The sequence below is a fragment of the Nilaparvata lugens genome, chromosome 10 (genome assembly GCF_014356525.2).
Source record: "Nilaparvata lugens isolate BPH chromosome 10, ASM1435652v1, whole genome shotgun sequence".
NCBI lineage: Eukaryota > Metazoa > Arthropoda > Insecta > Hemiptera > Delphacidae > Nilaparvata > Nilaparvata lugens.
In genome coordinates this window covers 8,418,168-8,442,802 of record NC_052513.1, presented here as the reverse complement: position 1 = coordinate 8,442,802, position 24,635 = coordinate 8,418,168, and the positions used below count along the sequence as shown (strand labels likewise).

At 34.0% G+C, this 24,635-nt stretch overlaps 1 protein-coding gene across 4 annotated transcripts; it reads left to right on the top strand.

Moving 5' to 3' along the window:
- The first annotated feature begins 1,486 nt into the window (after positions 1-1,486).
- On the top strand, positions 1,487-24,162 carry LOC111052948 (BUB3-interacting and GLEBS motif-containing protein ZNF207). Of its 4 annotated transcripts, none has more exons than XM_022339767.2 (8): positions 1,487-1,719; positions 2,779-2,905; positions 4,303-4,438; positions 6,296-6,536; positions 10,126-10,326; positions 13,354-13,708; positions 15,850-16,138; positions 18,084-24,162. In XM_022339767.2, exons 1-8 carry the CDS (start codon positions 1,679-1,681, stop codon positions 18,203-18,205), a joined length of 1,512 nt encoding a protein of 503 aa, XP_022195459.2. In that variant the 5' UTR covers positions 1,487-1,678; the 3' UTR covers positions 18,206-24,162. The 4 variants fall into 4 exon arrangements, with proteins under 4 accessions (XP_022195459.2, XP_022195460.2, XP_022195461.2 ...); XM_022339768.2 differs by having other exon boundaries at positions 1,493-1,719; positions 6,299-6,536; positions 18,084-20,149; XM_022339769.2 differs by having other exon boundaries at positions 1,493-1,719; positions 15,856-16,138; positions 18,084-20,149.
- The last annotated feature ends 473 nt before the right edge of the window (positions 24,163-24,635 follow it).

Genomic DNA, 24,635 nt, shown 5'->3' with positions numbered 1-24,635 from the left:
TACCAAGAGTTTAAGTCGTACAGATGTATAATACAAAAGATTTTTACACCTGTATGAAAAATGTCAATATGTGAGAAGCCATTACTATAGACACAGTAAACATGTGAAGAAATATATCGAGCAACGATTAGCGTTCTAATACTTTCAATAATGATTCATAAATTTCATACATAATTTTTACTTTCCTTGCCCTATTACCATAGGTAAGGGAAGTATTGCTTTCCGGAAAAAATTCAGGTACCGTACCCCAATTTCTAAATTTCTATACGTTTCAAGGTCCCCTGAGTCCGAAAAAGTGGTTTTTGGGTATTGGTCTGTATGTGTGTGTGTATGAGTGTATGTGCGTCTGTGTACACTATAAGGATCCGACACGAACAATTTCGATCAAATGCAATCCAAGATGGCGGCTAAAATGGCGAAAATGCCAAAAACAGGGGTTTTCGCGATTTTCTCGAAAACGGCTCAAACGATTTTTATCAAATTTATACCCAGAATAGTTATTGATAAGCTCTATCAACTGCAACAAGTCCTATATCTTTAAAAATTTTAGGAGCTTCGCCACATCTATGCAAAGTTTGATTTTAGATTCTCAATTATCAGCCTTCATATACAATAATTTAAACAAAAAATTTCAAGTGGAAAAGATTGAGCATGAAAATCTCTGCAAATTATTAACCAGTAACATTTCCACCTAGAATTGAAAATAAGCTTGAAATCCTAGAAAATGTGATTATTAAATTGCAAACTGTTGGCAACTGTTGGTTCTATCAAATTATCCACTACGAAGATATAGCAGACCACGTGTGTTTCCAGCGTTTTTGACCTATCACCAGCTATCTCATATCTTTGAATAGTAGACTTGAGATGCGCGAGTACACTAGCGTCAGGTGATCAATTTTCATAACGGCAAGGAAAGTTGTGTGATACGCCACACCAGATTTTTTGAACTTATTTTGCTTTCCTGAAAAATCATGAAAACTGACTTAACACCTTTTAGGCCTACTTATTAGTACAGTAAATGAAAACATATATATAGTATCAGATATACTGCCATAAGTTGAATTACAGCTATGAAGGTGAGAAAACGTAGGTAGTAGATTGACAATAACCTTGCCGACATTCATGTCATTTCCGCTGACTTCATTAGTGAATTTCATTTTTGAGTATAATTTCGAGTATATTGATATTTTGTCAACTACACAAGTAGAATCAGTTAATCACTCAGTTGATCACTCTGTATTATATTGTACGGAATGAACTGAAACGCATTTTTAAGTGACTAGCTGCACTTTCAATAATAAATACTAATAGTATAAAAATGGAAAATATATCCTCTGGAACAAAAAAAATTATCAATCAACTTTTCCATATTTTCTGAAACTTTTGGTTAACTCTCGAACCAATTTTAATCCTGAGCTCTCTAGTTTTTTCTCCTCTATTCTCCAACCTCTTTGCAGCAAATTTGCAGCCTGGGGATTGGTTTTTCGTCTCATCTCTCATCGATGTTGGTTTGGCTCTTTGGCTGGGCTGCAATCGCAATCTTCTCGTTGGCAAATCTTCGTTTGAAATAGTTATTGTACCATCTGCTATACATTTTTTTCAAGTGAATATTTCTATTTTATAGCAAAATTACATTCTCGAAGTGTTTATTCATTTTCAATAAAAACAATTTTGTAAAATGGGTCGTAAGAAGAAGAAGCTTTCAAAACCTTGGTGCTGGTATCCTTTGAAATAATTTGAATATTGTGTGTTTTGTCAATAATGCATTGTCTTTTTCAGGTTCATATTTCAGATATTTTCTTTGTGGACTCTTACATTTTTAAAAGTCAATTTTTTTATCACTTGGATATTGAGTCTAATCTAATACAAATTCTATTTAATTCTGTTTAAAACTATGCTACTATTGTAGAGTTGTAGACATTCTACGTAAAAAAAGCTAACAATACGTTGGTTTTGTGCGTTCAATACTGTTATTTAAATTAAATTGAACAATTAAATTTTATTACCAATCCTGCTATTGTCAAACAAAGTATTTTTTCAACGTGTTGATTTGTTAAATAAAGGTAACTTATAACCTAACCTATACATGAATCAAAAAACATTTCAATCTTTCTAATTTACACATTTTAAAAATAATCATCAAATAGCCTGTATAATCAAATTATTCCATTACCCAACAAGTTTTAAAAATTAATGAACAAAATTATCTTTTAATGAAACCTTAGTTAGGTTATGTTAAAATTGGTCAAGGATTAGGTTCTGCATGAAATTATGAAGTACATAGAAACTCTTCTTATTATAGACATGTAGCAGTTCTTAAAATACGTTTTTCTATGTAGAATTGAAAAGTTCATCTAGCTTATATCATATATTATCTAGTCAACTTGTAATATAGTCTAATATAAAAATATGATATTTAATAAGTTAACTACAATACATTCTTAAAAAATGACTATTATTATTGCTTTCAATGTATTGTATTGTATTTGTTTTCCAATATAATATTTTTAAATATAAATTAAATATTTTCGAAGATAAGTTTGCTATTTGTTTGATATTGAAATGTCTTGTTATACATTATTGTGTCCCTTTCACAAAATATTGTTGCTGTGGATCAGTACTCCTGCAGTAATTAGCCTAACCAAATGGCAGATAAATTAACGAAATCTGGTCTCTATTTTAATGTCTATTGCAAATATTTAATATCATCTTGCTCATTTTAATTTGTTTTAAATATTTTTGATATTACGGTTATATTTTCCTGAACCAATGAAACAGGTATTGCAACAGAGAGTTTGAAGACGAAAAGATCTTGATACAGCATCAAAAAGCAAAACATTTTAAGTGTCATATATGTCACAAGAAATTGTATACCGGACCTGGACTGTCAATTCATTGTATGCAGGTAAGTAACTTATTAAATTCAAATTTTTCAAAATTTACCTTATACCTTCTTCTTTATCCATTACCCACACTTGTAGGATCAATGGCGTCATGGAAATACCAATTTATTTTATAATTTTACCTTGTAATCATAAACTTGATGTAAGTGAAAGATCTTTTTTTTTGTATAAAATTAGGAACAGGCCAAGGCATAAGTTACAATGCTTTATAACTTAAACACAGTAAAAGCTATCAAGTACCGGTACACTTTTTTATCACAACTTATTTTAATTATTTCATCACAGTGCTTTAATAAAATAAAAGTGTACTTCATATATTTTATTGTGCTTTATTAATTTCAGTAGCCCTAAGAAGAAATGTGACTGTTTCAAAATATATATGATAGCCTAGCTTAAACAATCTCTTTTTGGTATCAATATTTTCCATTTTTTAGAGGCGTAATGTAATAGTTTTTGGTGTAATGATTCAGTATATTCAGTCCATGACCGACAGTCGCCAGACAGACTTCGTCAAAGTTCAAAACAATAAAAACCCAAATAGCTTGAGATGGCTGCATATAGTTCGTACCATGTGGCTCTGTAGATGGACTGCTACCCCAAAACTGTCTCAAACTGTTCCACAAGACTACTGGTTTCATCCGCTCTCAGTAAAGAGGGTAGTTGATTCTCTCACGTAACTGCATACAAAACATCCTATACTTTAGCTCACGAACACAAATCGGTAGTCTGTTGAAAATTTTTATAGTAGATTGTTTGAGGGTTCATTATTACTTGATAAGTTGATGTATCATCAAAAATAAGCGATAACTAGATCAGTTTTCGTTAAAAAACATTATTTTTGACACAATATAAATAGGAAAGTAGAGATTATAAAAAAAACTAGAACTATTCTACATAAAAAGTGTTTGGTAGAAAAATCAATAATTTTTAATCTTATTGATTGATATTTTTCAAATGGAAAGAGATATTTTTGAGAAATAAATTACTTACATTCAGTCAATGGTATTTGCAATGATAACTCCATTCAAGTTTATATTAAAATTTCCTCAATTAATTTTTTTATTGTTGTTAGCATGTTGGATATGTATAACATAGAAGTGTTTGAAACCCAAACAAAAGATAGGCTTTGTTTTTATAACACAATTATAATTATTTTATTATTTTTAATTTTTTTATTATTATAATTATTTTTATTTTTGGGTCTGATGAACTCCACTAATTGTCCTGGTTTTTTCCCAAAAATGTATTAGTTCCGTTCAACGGTCAAGTAAGCATTCTGACACTTGATTCTTAAATACTGATACTGACTACCCAAATCTTGTCATAGTACACTAATATACCAAATATTTTCAATGATCTAGGTACTTCTTTTAAAAGTGAATCCATTTCTCTGTTTCAGGTACATAAAGAAGCAATTGATAAAGTACCGAATTCAATGTCAACTAGATCAAACATTGAAATAGAAATTTATGGAATGGAAGGAATTCCCCCCGAAGACTTGAAAGAACATGAAAAGATGAAACAAGGAAAACAAGGTATATCCATCATATGATATTTCCATCATAATGAAGTTTAAATATTTATGATTGGCTTTTCATATTTTGAAGTTGTCAAATTGAACCAAAGTTATTGACCAATAACAATAAATTAAGTATAGGCCTAATTCTATCAGAATTATTCAACATTTTTGTCAGGCTGTTATTACACTGGTGTGACACCAGGAGTGAGACTGTCGATCCCTTACTTGTATATTATTTGTGTCCGAGCGAGTTTTGGATTGTCTTTCTGATGGGGCTCATCAAACTGGTTCACCAGTCAAGAGTCTAGCCACCAGATTTTGGAGTCTCAGATGTTTGGCAACATAAATGTCACGATGTGAGACCGCAGCCGGTCACTGAAATCTGATTTTGGTGTCATCTTCCGTTATTTCATTGCCCACGCACAAGGCAAAAGCACGTGTGAGCATCACACTCAGCAAAAAAAAACTAAAGACATGACAAAAAAGAAAATGCCATGACAAAGACAATTGCCATACGAAGAATACTAGTAGTTCTGTGAACAGTAGACCTCACGCAGTATTCTCATCCACAAGTACCTTATTGAAACTATAGACCTTATGGAAATACAGCAATAGACTGGCTTCTCCACACATCTGTGTAATCACTTGTCAGCTGATTTATGATGAATAATAATTCTTTAGTCTGATTTTTCTCTAATATTGGCGTATGAAGGAGGCTCCTTTTTCCTTTATATTATCCTTGAAATGCAAAATTTCCAAAAACCTTGTATATACGTCGACGCGCAATATTAAAAAAGGAACATATCTGTCAAATTTCATGAAAATCTATTACCGCGTTTCGCCGTAAATGCGCAACATATAAACATTTAAACATTAAGAGAAATGCCAAACCGTCGACTTGAATCGTAGACCTCACTTCGCTCGGTCAATTATGTCTGGGCTAGTAAAAATATTCTATTCTATACCAATAGCCTACCTGGAACAATACCTGGAAATGAATTTTTATTTCAATTTTTCGTAAAATACCTGGGCTTCTATACGACTTTACGCTATTGATTTTTATTAATTTCTGCCAAATACAGTTCTGATAAATAATGTTTACGGCTGAAATTTATCAGTGAGTATCATGTTACAATATCGGGGCTCCGAGCTTCGCTCGTTATTTCTATTTATTGATGAACAGAATACAATTCTCTAAAATGATCGTATTTATATTTTACAGCTGGCTATACGTCAATTTCGGGGATGCGATATTTTGATTTTCCACAGAATCACTCGCTCACTTTTTACTATCCACAGACGACGAAATTCTCAGCTGTTTCAGCCAAGGATGAATTATCCTTTTAATGTCGTTCAGCGAGTTTTCCCAAGTATGAGACCTAGTGCAATCGAATTTTTATATCATAAACCTACTATGTTCCAAATTTCGTGAAAATCGTTAGAGCCGTTTTCGAGATCCTTTGAACATAAATAACCAGATATAAAAATATAAACAGGTATACTGAAATTGCTCGCTTAATATAATAGGATTATTGATGTTATGATGAATGGATAAATTGACTCACCAAATCCTTCATTATGCTATGACAAAAGAAAAGGTTTCCTGTTGAATAAAAACGATATTGTCAAACGCACTACTTTATTATCACAATTTGAGATTCTTTTTTCGGGTGTCGAATCATTATCAATGTATAGTCAGTTTACTTAACTAGAGACTGATAATAGTGTTATTGTCAGAACTACTACCGTACTTAACACATTTTGGGATTGCTTCATAGTATTAGTTTTGACAATATCAAGTATTTTTAATACAATATGTATTATCTACCACAACATCGCATTTTAATAATTATATGATGGTTGTTTTTGTTAGCAGGAGGAGGCGGCAGCGGAGGCGGCAGTAATAACAGGGTACAATCGCCGAGCAGCGGCGAGGATGAGCCGCCCCCGAAGAAGAAGGCGGACACGATGATGACGAATGCGTCAGCGGGAATGCCGCCTCAGGGCATGATGCCCCAAGGGATGATGCCACCCCACGCGCCCTACGGGGTCCCTCCCATGGGGACGCCCATGATGGGCCCTGGCATGGGACCGCCTCATTTCATGGGACCTGGGTAAGTGTTCCTATCTATTTCAAACATGATTTCCATCAACTTCAGTTCGTTTCTCATAGATTTCAATCATCATATACCAAGAAGATTCTTTTCTACGAGTTACAAACGCGCTTTTTCATCAATTTCAGTCATTTTTTCCATCAAAATATTACTCCTAAAGTAGAAAATCCGAAAAAAACTTCTGCTGCTCGAATGCGAATAACAAAAGATGCAAATGAATTGAATTGAATCAATTGGAAACATATTTCCCATCAACAATCCTCTTTTTTCATCAACAAGCTTGTTAATCATCAATTTGAAATTTGAATTGATCTTTATCAATTTTTAATTTTTTCCATCAATTTCGAGCTTTTTCATAATTTTTCTGATAAAGTCAAGATGACTTTATTCAATTTCGTAACATGTTTTCTATTAATTTTAAAGTCTTATCCGTCAATTTATAAAATGTTTCCCAAGTTAAAATTAACAATTCATAGCATACAGGATGTACCGATGTATGAGTCTTGCCCCAGGCCGCTACTACATTGCAAGCCGAATTTCTCCAGACTAGAACTGTCTTCGGCTTCGCTTAAGGCTATTCGGTACACTTTTTTATCCATTTAAATTGGATAATCTTTTTCAATATAGTTTTTAGGATCATTATAAAAGTGAGAAAAGTGGCAACTGAAATTTTTAAGTAGTCTAATAAGCGAGTTATGGGTCGTTGAAGTGCTAACTCCGTTTTCTTTCCAGATCATAAACGGTTTCACTATATTAACAGAACTTCTTTTGAAAATTCAAAAAATGTACCTTTTCAAACTAAAACATATGCACGATATGGGGAATTATCGTGCATAAATAAAAATGTAACATTTTTTTGTAAATTCCATAACTTGTTTATTTTGGCATAAATCGCATATTAGAACAAAGCCAATGATGTACTGAATGTATTAAAAAAACTCCAATGGAAAATTCGAAACCGTTTATGATCTGGAAAGAAAACGGAGTTAGCACTCTCGAAAACCCATAACTCGCTTATTAGACCACTTAAAAATTTCAGTTGCTACTTTTTCTCACTCTTATAATGATCCTAAAAACTATATTGAAAAAGATTATCCAATTTAAATGAATAAAAAAGTGTACCGAATAGCCTTAAGCGAAGCCGAAGATAGTTCTAGTCTGGAGAAATTCGGCTTGCAATGTAGTAGCGGCCTGAGGCAAGACTCTGGCATATACATACATCGGTACATCCTGTATTTGTTTAAAATTATAGGCGAACATATTGAAGTTTGTTCCACATGTGTCTATCAATGGTAACGCGTGGGCCCTTCAATATATCTGAAATTCACAAAATATGTCTAAATATTTCAAACATTTCAATTTAATATCTTGAAACTTGAATGGTGAGCAGGCAACTTGATTTTAATGACTCACTACACTCTTTTTCTTCTATGGACATGATTCACCTATTCAGAGTTATCTTTGGTACTTAATATCAATTATCTTATTGTACTTTGAAATTATATATTTCTATTGTTATACTTTGTGAAATAATTCTCAACCTTTTGATAATTTCAATTTTTTGAAATTCAAACTCTTGTTCATAAGAAAGAAAATGAAAATATGTTTTTCGACTCTGAGATGGACTATTTAAATAAATACTTGTCTGTAATTGGCTTTATATGCTAGAAAATGATGTAGGGTGTATTAGGGGTATAAGGGGAACTTACATCTTCAATAGACATGTCAAATTTAACATAAAAAGAAAAATACTGTTTTGATATGTTTTCTACTGTTAGATATAATTATAGACCACTCAAATTAAAAACTTGAAGGTAGAAAGTGTTCTTTCACTTGTCAGGGATAATAATTTTGCCATGGTGTGTTGGCATCCTCTGATTGACTGTATTAACATTCTGTGTTTTCAAATAAGTGCATAATACTGGATGAACATGGCGATTCCATCTTGTCTAATTAAATGAATAAATATGTTCCAAATAAGAAGCAATTTAAAATCTAGTAATGAAGTTCTGTATTGTAACGTGCTATCACAGAGAAATAATAGCGTAAGTAGATATCCCATGGTATAGGATTTTTATGTCGCAACTTTTACTGTTATCCCAAGCCGATTACTGTTGATTATTGTCGATTTTTACTGTTTTGTTGGGATAAGAGTGTATGAACAGCACAATATGAGAGACTACCAGTGTCATAAAGCACGGGAAAGAACTGCGTGGACTATCGGCTAGAGATAACAGTAAAAGTTGCGACATAAACGCCCTATACCATGGGATATCTATTTATGCTATTGTTTCTCTATGGTGCTATCCTCAGATTCAAAATACGATTGATTTATTCTTTCAATTGATAATAACAAATAGCATGACCAACTGAGTATCAATGTGTCTAAATGATAATTATGATGAAAATGATGCAATAACCGAAGTGGATTGATAATAAGTAAGTTGATCATTCAATATTGCATTTTGACAAATTTTATTATATATATATATATGTTCCACAAACTTTTATAATCTGTTGAAATTTTTTGCAATTACCGCAATGCTTGTCATGAATTTTAGCTGTTGATAATGCAATTTTTATTTTTCGTTTTTGTGTACTAATTTTTCTAATAGGAATCTATTAGAACCATACATTGTTCCCGTTTTTATTGTAGAAAATGTTCTGATACTTTCAATAAGTGTTTGTGTGTTTGTGTTTCTTCTGCATGTGATCGAATCTTAATGTTTTCTCCATGTTAGTATGTGTGCTTATCCTAGGGTAAGTGTTGTAATCTCTGTACATTTTTCATATTAAATCATTGTAAAGTTGTTCATTTTCATGGCTATTTATTTTCTTGTGTGTGTTGAAGCAACCTAAAGAACGTACAACCCCTAGCTTGAAAGTATTGTTGAGAATTGAGAATGCTTTTAGCCAGTAAATAAAATTCTCCGGTAAACCATATAGATTATAACTTACATGGGTTTTCATCAATTTAACTCACAACGGTTTAATGAAGTTGATTCTTTGAACAAAATGTTCGTGCGTTTCATTTCCACGAATACAATAGACTTGCTTAGACATTCACGTTCAAGTTCCTTTTTGAAAGATATGCATTACTTGCACTCTTGGAGCTATAAGTAGTCTTCGTTATTAGGATACAACGATATCTTTTTAATGAAAATTCATTCTCATTTAAATGAAATTACGATTAGATTTGAATTTAAGTCAAAAATGGAACAAGTCATCAGTGCTTCAATTTTCAAAAATGGTTGTAATGTATTGAATAAAAAATAAATGAACTGTTGCATTTCATTTTCGAAAATTAGTTGGTGTGGAACTTCAAGTTTTTCTTTTCAATACCTATATTAAATTATATTGATTAAGGTATTCCATGTCTCTTTAAATCTCACCCTGACTACTGAACAGAGTGGTAAAGGGCTTCTCATTTGAACAAATCCATGCTCACAAATCAGAAAATTATTTTTACACATTCGCAAAACATGGTCACATGAAATTCAAGCAGGTAGGATTTATGCAGTTTCCAAACATTCAACTACTTGATTTCTCCCAAATCTTTTTCTCATGAATGTTGTGCTTTTGGATACAGAATGCCACCAATGATGGGTCCAGGAGGCCCAATGGGTGCGATGCCCGGTGCTCCGTCTCAACAGAACAAGCCTCTCTTTCCGAGTGCGGCTGCCATTGCTACTAGTACAACCTCATCCAGTGCTGCTGTCGGTGCTGACTTCAAACCAATCACCAGTTCGGCGTCGATTGGACCTGTTAAACCAACCTTTCCTGCTTATAGGTGAGTCGGCAATTCATTACTAGGATGGAAAAGGGGTTGTGCTTGCAATGTATTGAAGATGTAGGTCTGGTTTTCTCTCAAGTTGTTTGGATACATTCTATACTGAGAAGGAAACACAAAATTTCCCCACTTTTTGGGAAGTTACAGTGACTGTAATTTGATTTTCATAAGGCCGGGGATACACCTGTCATGTAGCATTCCAATCCGGTTCGGCCGATATTTCTGTGTGGGGTGGAGAGGTATTAAATTGAATTGCTGCCTTTATTGAATCCTTTAAGGGCGAAGTTTGTGTCAAATGTTGAAGGTGTTGGAAATTTTTATCCTTGAGCTGTCCTTATGCGCGGCTCTCCACTAGGAAATACTGAAATGAAGTTCATCTAAAGGGTGATTCTCATTTACAACGGGTGAACATAATCTCATGAACTTATATCATTGTGCGAAATATCAATATGAGGGAAATGTAGTTGGTGATGATGTTTGAAGCTGAAAATTAGGTGTTTTTCACAATACAAAAAGCATTGTTGTCAGGTGTACCTGGAAATGTACATGAGATAGAGCGCTCAACCTGATCTCAGATTGTATAGCACAAAAATATGCCCAGAAGGATTTATAATTATAAATTCATCATTCATAGATTTATAAAAACTAAAATTCATCAGAATTGATTTTTTCTTATAATTTTACCCTCTTTTAAAAAATCATAACTCAGTAGTCATTGGAGATAGAGAGTTCCGAATGAAAACTGGAACATGAACAAAAAATACGAGGTTTTTGGCCACTCTGTATCTAGCACAAGGAAATTTTGCATGAAGAAATTGGTTCTGGACTTCTCTCATGTATCCAAATAATATATTAAAAAATCAGGACTACAATATAAGTTGCAAGCACACCCCCTTTTTTATGTCTATATTGACTGTACAGTAGAACGTCAATAATCCGGATTAATTGGGACCGGACCCCATCCGGATTATCAAATTATCCGGATTATCGAAATTACGTTAAAAAAACGGACATCACGCACTATTCAAGAAACAAAGCTGTTAAAATTGCATAACAGTATTCAATTATTGGTAGGTAGAGTATAAGGTATATACACCTTCAACAACCACTCCCTTTCTCCTCGCTTAGCGCCGAGGACAGAAGGTACAAAAATTTTATTTCTTGCCAGAGACGAATCCGGATTATTGACGGTCCGGATTTTTGACGTCCGAATTATCGACGTTCTACTGTACTATATTCGTAATTATAAAATTCTGGCATGCTGACTGGCTAAATCAAAAAGCTAGATACAAATCAGCTGCATGATCAAATGTTATTGTTACACATAGTTGCGTATTCATACTGTTGTAGGGGTGAATCGGTCCAGGGATCTTCTTTCTTGTCCGTGACTTGAGCATTATTATAAGAAGTGTATCACATTTACACTATTTAGTAGAAAAATATTTCAAGAATAAGAATAATTTTACTCCTTCAATACATAACAATGCTATCGGAAACGTCAATTTGATAATAATACCGTACATAACTTCAGGTTTCAATCTCACAATAGTAAAAAGTACATAATATAATAATTCATCCATATAAGGTATCTTTCAATAGAATAAAGAATATACATCAAATAGGATAAAGTCATATAACATAATAGAATATAGTCATTAAATAATAAAATAAAGAATACATCAAAAACATAACAATACAAATATTGAAAACACTTATACTTAAAGATATATTCTTCCCTGCTTCAATTAAAATAGTTGTCAAATGGTAGATTAAAGAAATCTGAAAGTGAGTACAATGGATTGTCTAATAGGAGGCGCTCTCTGTTCTGTTTATAAATTTTAGTTGTTAGGTTCCTGGCTAGTATGGGCAATTTATTGAATAATTTCAATGATATTTGATTCGGGCTGGTTGCTATCCTATTCAGTCTAGTATATGGTACATCTATTTTTGATTTGTTCCAAGTGTTATGACTGTGAATGTCGGTTCTGCAGCTATATGAGCCTAAATTCTTTTTTATTTGGAGGAGAAGTTTGAAAGCGACCATGCTGTAAACTGTCATGATTTTCTGTTTTATAAATAGAGGCTTGCAATGTTCCAGATAAGCAACATCGCATATAATTCTTAAAGCCTTTTTCTGGAGCAAGAATACTTTTTCAACCTCTGGGGCGCAGCCCCACAAGACTAAACCATACATATAATTGCTTTGGAAAAAGGCGAAGTAGCACATTCTCAAATAATTGGAAGGCACACAGTCCTTGAGACTACGAACGAGATATATAACCCTACTTAATTTTGAGCAGACACTTTCAATTTGGGGTATCCATGTGAGCTTCTGATCCAGTGTTATGCCCAGAAGCTTTGCACTTTCTCCATCACTAATCTTTCTCAGTCCAAGCACCAGTGTTTGCGTCTTGACATTATTTGAAAATAGGTGGTTCGCTCTAAACCAAGCTGAAGCCTCACCCTGACTGTTGGACATTTTTCGTTGTAGAGCACTCAGATCAACATCGTTGGTAACCAGTGATGAATCATCAGATTAGCAAACAACTCTAGATGAAATATTTAATTCTATATCGTTCATCATCACTAGAAATAATAGTGGCCCAAGAATGGATCCTTGAGGTACTCCGTGTGGTACATTAAGTGTATCAGAAAGACTTAAGTTTACACACACTATCTGAGTACGACCCTCTAAAATGATTCAAATAATTTTAAAGCTCTATCACGGACAACCAAAAATTGTAATTTAGTAGAATGCTGTGAACAATGACATCAAATCCTTCATTCAGATCGAATAGAATCAATCCTGTGTAGTTCTTCCTATAGAAGCCATCCTCGACCACGGTTACAACTGACTGCACGGCTTCGATTTTGTCAAGGATTGCATTATATTGTTCGAATGTGATTGATAATGAATTGAAAAAACACTGTTTTAATGAAGAAATGTGTGGCAAAATTTATTACGATGAAATTCCACAACATCAATTCTTATTCAACAAATTAATAATGAATTGTTGATTTTTGTAGTGGAACAAATGCGAGTGCAACGACAGGCGCTAGCAGCAGTAGTGGTTCGGATCCGCCAAAAGTGAATCTAATCAACACAGTGGGCGCATCGAGCAAGATCATCCATCCGCAGGAGGACATCTCGCTGGAGGAGTACCGCGCAAAACTGCCCAAGTACCACGTGGAAGAGCCGTCGTCGACTGCTGCGCCAGCCGCCGAAACCACGCCCACTGCGCCGGCGACCACGCCCACCCAGACCACATCCTCTGCTGGTGCGGCCACGCCCACCCAGGCCGCCCCGCCCACTTCCAGTGCGCCGGCCCCCGCTGCTGCTGTCAGAACCAGCACACCGCAACCGATGCATCCGCAGCCTGAGGTTTGTTGTCGCAAAACACATTTGATAATAACTATAAAAAATCTGGTGTGGTACACTCACACTCTACTTTCCTTGCTCATTGATCTATAAGCCTCATTCTTAAACGAGGATAATCTAGGGGAATAACATTATGCCGATTGGCGGCTTAATAATTTTATTAAAACTACGATTATACTATTGTTATTGTTTTCAGAGTACATTTTCCTTTGTTTGAATTATGAAATTTAAGGATTTTTTAAAAGTTGTCAAAACAGCTGTTCTGCAAATAAAATATCGACGTGTGTTCTTTTGAATAAACTGCTCTACCCACCTACCTCAAGCACGAGAAGGAGGTTACAAAGTAAATTTCTCAAGAATGGAGTGGACCCCCTGTTAGTTTCTCAGGAAGGAAACTCATGCTAGTTTATAGAGCTGATATATAACTATACAGGGTATGAATTTGAAAAAAATCGGTCAAGTCATTTTTGAGAAAATCGTGAAAAACATGTTTTTATTTTGCGATTATCCGCCATTTTTCTCAAGAATATTTCGGAGCTCCTGCAATTTTCCAAGAAATGAGACTCATGTCAGTTGATAGGGCTTATGGATAGCTATCCATGGTAAAAATTTAAAGAAAATCGTTAGAGCCGTTTTCGAGAAAACCGTGAAAAACATGGTTTTTTAGTGATTATTCGCCATTTTTCTCAAGAATATTACGGAGCTCCTGCAATTTTCCCAGAAATGAGACTCAAGTCAGTTGATAGGGCTTATAAATAGCTATCTAGGGTATAAATTTGAAGAAAATCGTTAGAGCCGTTTTCGAGAAAACCGTGAAAAACATGGTTTTTTAGTGATTATCCGCCATTTTTCACAAAAATATTACGGAGCTCCTGCAATTTTCCCAGAAATGAGACTCATGTCAGTTGATAGGGCTTATAAATAGCTATCCATGGTATAAATTTGAAGAAAATCGTTAGAGCCATTTTCGAGAAAACCGTGAAAAACATGGTTTTTTAGTAATTATCCGCCATTTTTTCCGCCATCTTGAATTGAATTTTATTGAATTTCTTATTGTCGGGTCCTCATGGTATAAGGACGTTAAGTTTAAAATTTCAAGTCAATCGGTTGATTAGGAATGGAGTTATCGTGTTCACAGACATACACACATACACACATACACACACACACACACACACAGACCAACACCCAAAAATCATGTTTTTGGACTCAGGGGACCTTGAAACGTATAGAAAACTTGAAATTTGGGTACCTTAATTTTTTTTGGAAAGCAATACTTTCCTTACCTATGGTAGTAGGGCAAGGAAAGTAAAAATCTACCATACACTGAATGTCTCTAAGGCTGGCACTAACGGTAGAACAAGCATGTCACGTTTTCATATGTACTCATACACATGTTCATCATCAGCGAGAGGCTCCTAACAATAAATAGACCACTTGAAAATTAGAAATTAAAATTATGAAAAAATAATTTAACCTCAAACCTTATTTTGCAGCAGCAAAGTAAAAAATAAGCAATAAGAATTTGGAGATACCAAAACCTAACCTCAAAAGTTTGGTTCAAAGCGTTTCCGCTGTAATAACAGCTGTAATGATACAACAATGTAAGACATATTCAACCGTTAATGGCCAGCCTAACATTTCATCTCTTAGTAAACTATAAGGTAGATCTATTCTGTTTCATGAGAACTGTTGAAAAATATTATCTATTTACTTTTTAAAAATCAAATAACTTTCTCAATGATTGATATAAAAATCTATATCTGTTTCAAAAATTAATTTTAGGCACTCATATCTTCAAAAGTAATAATCAAAAATAAAATTTTCCTGAGAAACCTTTCTGATTTTGTAAACTAGGTAGTATCCAAATCGAAAAACTTTGAAAAATGTCATCAGTAAAACGTTTCCCAAAACTTGTTGCACAGTCTTAGGTAAATTCCTTGACAGCGTTATGCTGTTATGATTGGAGGATGCTATTCATTGTTGGTTGTTTAATAAAATTATATACTTGATATTGATTAAGATATGGATAAAATAGGATGAATTTGATGAATATAATGTAATATTATGAATATAATTTATTGAAGCGATTGATGCATTCAATAATCGGAATGACGAATTTATGATTATTTGATTATTTGAAGGAGCAGAGGCGTCCAATGATGGCTCGATTCCCGATGGCACTGCCTGTGTCAATGGGCCAAATGGGGCAGATGGGCCAAATGGGGCAGATGGGGCAAATGGGTCAGATGGGCCAAATGGGTCAGATGGGGCAAATGGGGCAGATGGGGCAAATGGGGCAAATGATGCCTGGCCCCCCCGCCATGCTGCCCGGTCCCCCCATGATGCGACCCGCTCTGCCCCTCCACCATCCGGCTATGATTGGAGGTAACATGGGTATGATGCGCCCACCCCACATGGGCATACATCCCGGTAAGTGCACACTCCACTTATGTCAGCTTTATCAGGTACACAAAATCACACTATTCTCTAGTATGTTACCTCATAGAACAATAGCACCAGAATGAATCCAACTAGAAAACCAAAAAATAATACTAATTTGTAAACTATTGTATGAAACCATGAATAATAGTACATAAATAATAATAGTAAAACATAACATATTCATAATAATTCTTGTAGTAAATCAAGGTTGATGATTTCTTGATCCTTTCCAAACTACGATATGTATACGTACTCGAGGTTTCCACGGTAACACCGACCCACAGTCAATTATTAGAATGAGTGAAACAATATGTCGACTAGAGTAGACTAGAGTGCTTTCAAATTTCATGAACTCATTGGCAATAATTAGTTTATGAAACAAGAAAGTGCCTAGTCTGTTTCTTCCATTTTAATAATTGGCCGCATGTCAACTCTCACTATGTGTTTTCGATATTTTTAGTCTCACCGAGCGAGATGATGTACTGTCAAAATACAAAATGATATAATTTCGAATAGAATAAACAAACTCTAAAAAATGAACATTTTTGTAATTTTTGCAAGAATAACTGTTTTAGATTAATGAAGCTGTTACAAAATGTATTGGTAAAACAAATTACACTCACATTTTCTGTTGGAATCGAATATATTCGACAATAAGATAATCTACTGTATCTTATACTTCATAACTGGAGTCCTCAGGACTTTATCTTTTAAAAAAGAATAATTGCTATCTTGAAACTGAAATGTTGTGTTACACCAGCACCTCCAATGTAGGAGGTTCTGGTTTCACCAAAAGTGAGTAAATTGAATCTATGCTATGCCAAGTCGCCTGACCGGTAATCAGAGCAGAGGGTGCGGGGCTCGGGGCTCAGTTTTCAACCTTTACTTGATATTTTTATTGAAAACCATCAGTTTCTATGAAAATAAAACTGAATGTAGCCTATAGATGTAAATAAGTAATCGTTAGTTGGTCACAAGACAAGATGTATTTTTAGGTCTAGGCTTTGATATTTAAAAAACGTTATTTCGTGTTTTAGATATATTAGGTTTTTTATTTTGTTATTGTTTCCTATTTTATCATTGATAACAATAAATATATTATATTTTTGAGATTAACAAGGTTTATTATTATCAAGTATCGATATTGGATCAAACTCACTCAGGACAACTGGAGTTGAACTGTAGATCTACTGTAGATGACTAGGTATAGATCAACTAGAATACATATCTGAAATACAGATTTGTGCTGGAAAATCCACAAAAAGATGTATGCAGGTGAAATTCAACATGAATGCTCTCTATTCATAAGTTCATAGAAATTCGAAACAGCTAGTGTATCTCAGATAGTGTAACAGATAGTGTATCTCAATAGGTCGTTTGAATAAAAGCTATCAATTGCTAATTCTAAGAGATTTTCAAGACACGGTTGAATAAAGTTGGCTAGCACTTTCTAGGCCTAGGTGTAACTACAGTAACTATATAACCAGTTTTGATTATATAGTTACTGTAGGTGGAACTTGAAATATTTCGGTCGCTCTAGCAACCGCTCGATGCATATGGATAAAAATTGACGTAGCAACAGCTGCTAGACCTAGTATTTGCTAGGGCATGGTCACATTGGATTCATGTATGTGCAAGTGAACGTGAGATCATGCATGACCAAGCGCGCAGATGAGAAACAATATGTGGAAAGAGCCGTTGTGACTTGCCTGTAGCTGCTCACCATGAACGCCACCAGCTAGTGCACGCTAACAGCAGGTTCGACGTTTTATTTAATCGACCCATAGTTTTTATTACTATTTAGTTGGTGGCTTGAATGTCTATACACCCAACTTTTATACAACAGTTATAAATGAGAGATGAGAAGAGTGTTTATTTAATTGTAATAAATGAGGAGAGAGGAGTGTTTTATTCAGCTGTGGTTGTATTGCAGGTCTGCTGGGTATGCCCCACGCGGGAGGAATGGTGCCCCACCCTCACCCGTACGCGGCAGGTCCGCCCATGTTCCCGGGGCCACCTATGATCACGCCGATGATGCATCCTCGTTTCAGATGATCAGGTTTGTTGGGGGGACTGTGGCTGGTCTGGCCTGACCCCTGACATCATCAACATTCTACCTGTTTTAGATTACATTTCCACCCCCCTCTCTATCTCTTCGCTTTCTCTCAACGAATAGGGTTTCTCTATCACCAACCGATACTCTTTTTCAAATGCAGTTCATTCTTGATTTCATTGAGAGTGGTAAAATTCAAATCTTGATAGTAAAGTAGAAACTCAATCGCTTCCATTACACCCCCCCCCCACCCAACGCCTAACTTCTTCCCCACTTCCCCCATTTGGTAGAGCCTAATTACTCACTATTACAAACCAAGAATAATTAAATATTAACAAATGCAATTTCATTGGTGTATGCAACAAACATTAGTTTCAATTTATTTTCAGTTCATTTTAAAACTAGTCGCTCCTTGTTTCATTTGATGATAAACTGTAATCTGTATTTGAAATGTTTTAATAAGCGCCAGCGTCATTTTGTACTTACAAACATCAGAGGTAAGCCTAGCTGGCTCAATTTCCAATCTTGTCATCCTAGTGGTTAATGAAAATATTTGTACCTGGTCAATAATTGATAGATGCTCCTTCAATTGTAATTTTTGTTAACTACTCGACATTGTTCTGTTAGTTGTAGAGAACTACTAATATTTTCTGTAGGTTTAAAAGATACCAATTTTCATTTGTAATGTTCCTTGTTAGTGGAATTTTTGTTTATTCATTGACACGAACTTTGAAAAATGTAATGTGTTGAACATTAAGGTATTTTACCACTCATTATTTAAGAATTATTAATCGATATTGTTAAATTTTTGCGTTTGCGTGTGTGAATGAGTGCGTATCAAACATGTGTTTGAGTTGACACAGGTATGAGTTAGGTATGTGAACTGTGTACCATGTAACTGGTATAATGTAGCATGGCTTTTAGCTTTTTCCAAACCAAATAGACTTGAGGCTTTTGTATTCTACCCTGTGACGTTCTGGCACATTTTCCTAAAAAGACAATGTAGGGAAACTGTATCACGAGAAAATTTATGAGTTTTGTATAATCGAAGATAATCCTCCGTTCAATATCATTGTGTTTCTTGTTGACTGCATAAACTGAATTTATTTTCGAAAATTTTTGTGTGTATGATAATAATTTGAAGTAGCATCTATCTTGATCTTCTGGAGAGCAGGCAAGTTTTGCAAAACAAATACTATTCTCATCAATTTATTATTAACAAAATTTAAATTAGATATCCAATGTATGTTTTCTTTATTATAAATTCATGGTAAGTTGAAATATGTCATACTATTTTGTTTTGTTACTGGAAAATTGTTATTAGATTATGTCTGCTTCATCCACCATAATACATACTTACTCCTAGAGAGCCTGTTGTCACACTTCATATTCTTACTTATTTTTAAAGCATTCTTAAATATTTTCAATCCAATAATCTATTTCAAGTAATTTCATCGACAAAATTGATCTATCAAAACAAACAAATCCTGGGCTATGTGATAAGAAATTGACTACAAATTCAACATGAATTGTACATCCTTCAAGTTTTAAATAATATGAGGTGTGAATGATCAGTCAATACTTTCATTTTATTGTAAAAAATGATTTATCAAAAAGAGAATATTAAATTTCATTATTTCAAGAGTGCCAGCGAATCTTACTCAGCAGGTATGGGTTTTAATTAATTTTTCTTACATACGAGTATTGATGGACTACAAAGCATGCAAATGCTAAAAGTATCGAATAATATTACACGAAATTAGCACTATGTTATTTGAATTGACTTCACGTTATCACTTGAGCAGAATAACATAGTGCAAATTGCATGTTTTATCACATCGAGGCTTCATGGTTCCTTGGTCATTCATGAATCATTGATTGCATTTTTATTTTCATCTATTAAAGTTTTAGTTTCATCTATTAAAGTATGAGAATTCTCTTTGAGTCCCTAAAATTTTAACACTCACTGTTACTCCCTACTAGTTACACTCAGTACTTCTTCAATAGTACCGGAACTATGGGTTTCTTTAAGATTCCATAGCAAATTCAAATTAAGTATTTGTGAATTACAGTATATGCAAGTTTTACCAGCAAAATCTTTTTCGCCCCACTTGGATGTAATGAGCTGGTTTTTGTGCATCGAAGGCCGAAAGTGATTGTTTTCTGACCAGGCCGGAACAATTTCTGAATTTGAATCATTCAAATATGACCCTATAAGTGGCCGTAGGCTAATCCAATTTCCATCATGACCTTATCGAGCCGGAAAAGTCTCATTTTCGGCCCTAGGTGCGAAAATTTATTCATCCTAGAAAACTGCTCCACACTGTATCCATTTCAATCGGAAATTCTATATTTTATAATGGAACTGCTTACTAGAAAATTGATACTGTGTTCGGAGTTTACAATTGGATGAATCTACTAAATTTATCTCAAGCCATTCTGTTACTAGAATTTAATGATGACGTAATAAACAGTCGATGATCATTGGATGAAGCATTGAATATGAATTGTACCAATAGGTTTCATGTTATAAAGCAAAAGCATAAATTCCTGGTAGAGCTATTAACTATTCTATACCAGTAAGACATGATATTCTTAGTAGACATGAGATTGTTTTATATTCTATGGAACATCACACCAGTTTTCTTCTCTTTTCGATCATTCTCTTTTTGCACTAAAAATGTTTTCTATTGGCCAAGGAATCATGAAGCTCAAATAGCAGGGTCAAAACATGGAAGGTATGAAGTCAGCCTTCAACGTCGAAATGTATGTATGAAGAACATTTCATTTAAATGGGGAAGTGTCTGCATGACTATGTAACTCAGCAGCTTAAATGCAAATCAAGTAGATAATCACACAAGTGAAATCTATAACCAAATAATAAACAACTTAGAATGTTGAAACTTGAACTCAATATTATCCCCATTTAATAATTTAGATTTGATGAATTTTCAAGAGAATGCTCTTCTTATGTATCAATGGTTTTTGTATCTGGGGTAACCTCTATTGTAGATGGTTCTTAATAAGTGTTTGGAAGTATAACTAATTAAATACATAATATTATACTTTTTTAATTCAAGGTAGGTAAATTTTCAATTTGTGAATGAATCACTGGTTGTTGGATTTATTTTTGGCTTTAAATACCGACAAGGATATTACTCTTATTGTATCTCTTTTTATCAAGTTATTGATGTTGTTCGCTACTTATAATAGAAAATTTATTTGTACTGATAAGACATGAGGTGAAATATTCATTTTAAACGTAACGGTATGTTATTATTCTGCAGATTGTTGATTCGAATAGTTGATGTAAAATTCTAATTTAAAGCCGTTTTATTGTAAATTGTTTGATTTGAGTTCAGTTCGATTTTAGATTTGTTTCAATATTTTAGATTAAATCCTTTATCACTCTTCCAAAAAGCATGGTTCATATTTATTGCAATCTCCATTCATTGTTTTCAATGTGAATCATCATCATCACCGGATATTACAGATTACACACTATGGGGAAGTGTAGAAGTAATAAAATACCAGTATATTTATTTATAACACTGGTGTTACTGGATAGACCCTGCAATTCAACATTTTTAGCTGATAGTCTCTAATTGATTGTGATACTCTGAGGTGGTTGCAACTATTTAGTTTTGGTTATTCCTTGAACTTTTATTATTCTCCACTTAGTTATGATGAAAAATCAAACATATTGATTTGTTCAAACAAGACCAATGGTATTCTTGAAGTCCTATTCTTACAGTGAGTTTGATAAACGCTTCTGTAATGGCACAGAAACCATTATGAGGGCCACTTTGTTCCTAAGGTTGCACAAAAGCTAGATGAAATTCATGAAAATACCCTGGAGGATCCATTAATTAATGGAACTATTAAAAAAATCTCACGTAAAGAATGTACTATAAATTAAATATTTAATTCTTAAGGTACAAATAACTTAGTTTTCAACATTGTACCAATACAGAAGCTACTCTGCGTCTTGTCTTGAATAAGCTTAATGAACTCAACATTATATTGTTATATTTATATCACATTGAGGATTCCTAAGAAAGGAAATTTTATTTCGTAATGCTTCAGGTTAGTCTATTCTAGTTGGCCTGGTAATGATTTTTGTCAATGTGAAATACTTACTCCTTGAATTCAACACAAAATAGTTGTGATAAAATTATCAATATTTTATTTTTTCGTTTGTGAAATCATTGTCGTGAACCCTTGTAAAATGTGAAATTCTCAATCAGACCCTTGAATATTAATGAATGTATGTTAGGTTCATCAGCATTATGTTTTTTTCATACTTTTGCAAACCGGGTTAAGTCCTTCAATTTAGTTTATTTTGTGCTCAAATCTATTAAGGCTTTTTCTTTCATCCCAAGTTAACACAGCTAACCTTCAATGCTTCAAACTACTATGTCTGCATACATTTTCACATGGGATATATTTTTGAAGATTGTTGTCATAAACAATTCGGTCGTCATAGGGGTCTTCGAATGGTGTCTAATATTTTCTTTATGTTTTTCTAAAAAGAAGATTATCCAACCTTAAATTCCAAGGAAAAATCAATGGCTTGTATAAATTAGCTTTTTTATCCATAACATGAATATGCTACACAAAAACTTCACTGTACAATATATTTATATTGGCTACAGCCTGCAAAGTTGAGTATGATGTTATTTGTCTAGCATTGTAAATTGTAGTAAAATACTCGATCTATGGCAGCGTGACAAGGTAGGAGGGTTATGCACATCAATCGATAACTATTCTATATCATTATTATTAATTTGTGCATCGATGTTTAGGTATGTAAACGCTATTTGGTTTTGCATTGTTACTTTCTCACTCAGATATCATCTGGATAGAAGGAACAACACACACTTTTTCATGATCAGGTATTTTGTTTAGGTTTTTATTTTCATTCAATAGATTTTTTACTACTGCCACTACACTCGATGCTGTGGATGCGGAGGTATTTATTTTTGAGATTATAATTTTTTGTTTTTGGTTGAAAAAGCGAAATTAAAGTGTGATTACTTGATTGCAGCGCTGTTGAGCCGAGCTGGCGAACGCGGCTCTTAAGGAATCCAATTCTGTGAGTTTGTCATTACTGTACTATTTATCAGTTTGTTCAGTAAATCGTTAGACGTGGGAATTTGATCTTTGGATGGCATTTAATCGTATCCGCAACATTGATGTACCCTGTCGGATTCCTGTAGGCGATTTTCTGAAATCACAGCCGGGATTGGCTGTTGGACTGTGAGTCCCCTTCAGGATCGACCAATCACAGCCGTTCGCGGGCTGTTGGACGTGTTTGTCACGTCCCCTGTTGGTTGAACAGGCGATTGATCCTTGTAGTTGTTATAGCCAATCACAGCGCACGCTGTTGGACTGTCATGTCCCCTGTCATCCTATGGCAGGCGATTGCGATTGCTCACATGCTTCCTCCGCCCGTCTTAAGATATCTCGACTAACCTAGTCACTCTTTCGTTCTACTAAGGGTTGTGGTTTAGGATATCTACTATCATTTTCTCTTCAATAATTATTATTCTCTTACCTGAAAAACATCACCAAACTTGTTACATTCACAAGTTTATCGATCTTTTTCAGAATGCCTGTGTGCATCTCTTCTCTCTCACTTGCACATTGTCATTGATAAGGATGTCATTCGAACGCTGTAAGTACACACGTTCAATTCTATCTAATCACACACACCTACACATTCATATCAACCAGTAATAAATCCAAAATCAAACTTCAAGTTTTCCTCTTTTCCAAACCACCTATAATAATTGATTAAATCAGCATTAGAGTTTTTGCTATTTTAGGATCTCAATGTTTGTTTTTGTCTTGAAAATCAGCTTCTACCCATAAAAGGCTTCTATTTCTATATTACTACCAGTGTAACTTCTTGTATTTGCATTTATGTTTGAAATAAATAGTAGAAATATCCCAGTTACCCTTGTTGATATTTTGTTGGCTGTATTATTTCCACCTCAATCCCAACACTGTTACCAATCTTGATATTGGGTTTGATGTGAATTTTGTTTTTCACTTCAATCATTTCGGAATTCATATCTTAATATCACTTTATTTCAATTGAATAACTGATCAAACTTATTAATCCAAGAGAAAGTATCTTATTCAACATCAAGCTGTTGTCCTAACGGCGTTAAACACATGGTGAGCTCAGCAGGAGAGAAGAGGTGTCATTTCAATCGCTAATTGAAAGTGTATGGGAAGTCGCATGTTTTAATTTAAAGTACAGTATTCTATAATAGTAATTTGTTGACATTTTCAATTGGAATTTGAATGAACTACTTCTCTGCTGCTGGGCAACAGTAAACTTCCAATGCAGCTAGGATAAACCTCATGAAAATGTTGAACCATAGCCCATAGCTCAACTACAGAAAAAATAGAATTAGTTGATAT

What these genes read in the sequence shown, in the direction of transcription:
- LOC111052948 (XM_022339767.2), top strand. Translation starts at nt 1,679, where the DNA reads ATGGGTCGTAAGAAGAAGAAGCTTTCAAAACCTTGGTGCTG. An exon ending in CTTTCAAAACCTTGGTGCTG is followed by an intron (nt 1,720 to 2,778) that starts GTATCCTTTGAA and finishes CCAATGAAACAG; the next exon opens with GTATTGCAACAGAGAGTTTG. An exon ending in GATGAAACAAGGAAAACAAG is followed by an intron (nt 4,439 to 6,295) that starts GTATATCCATCA and finishes TGTTTTTGTTAG; the next exon opens with CAGGAGGAGGCGGCAGCGGA.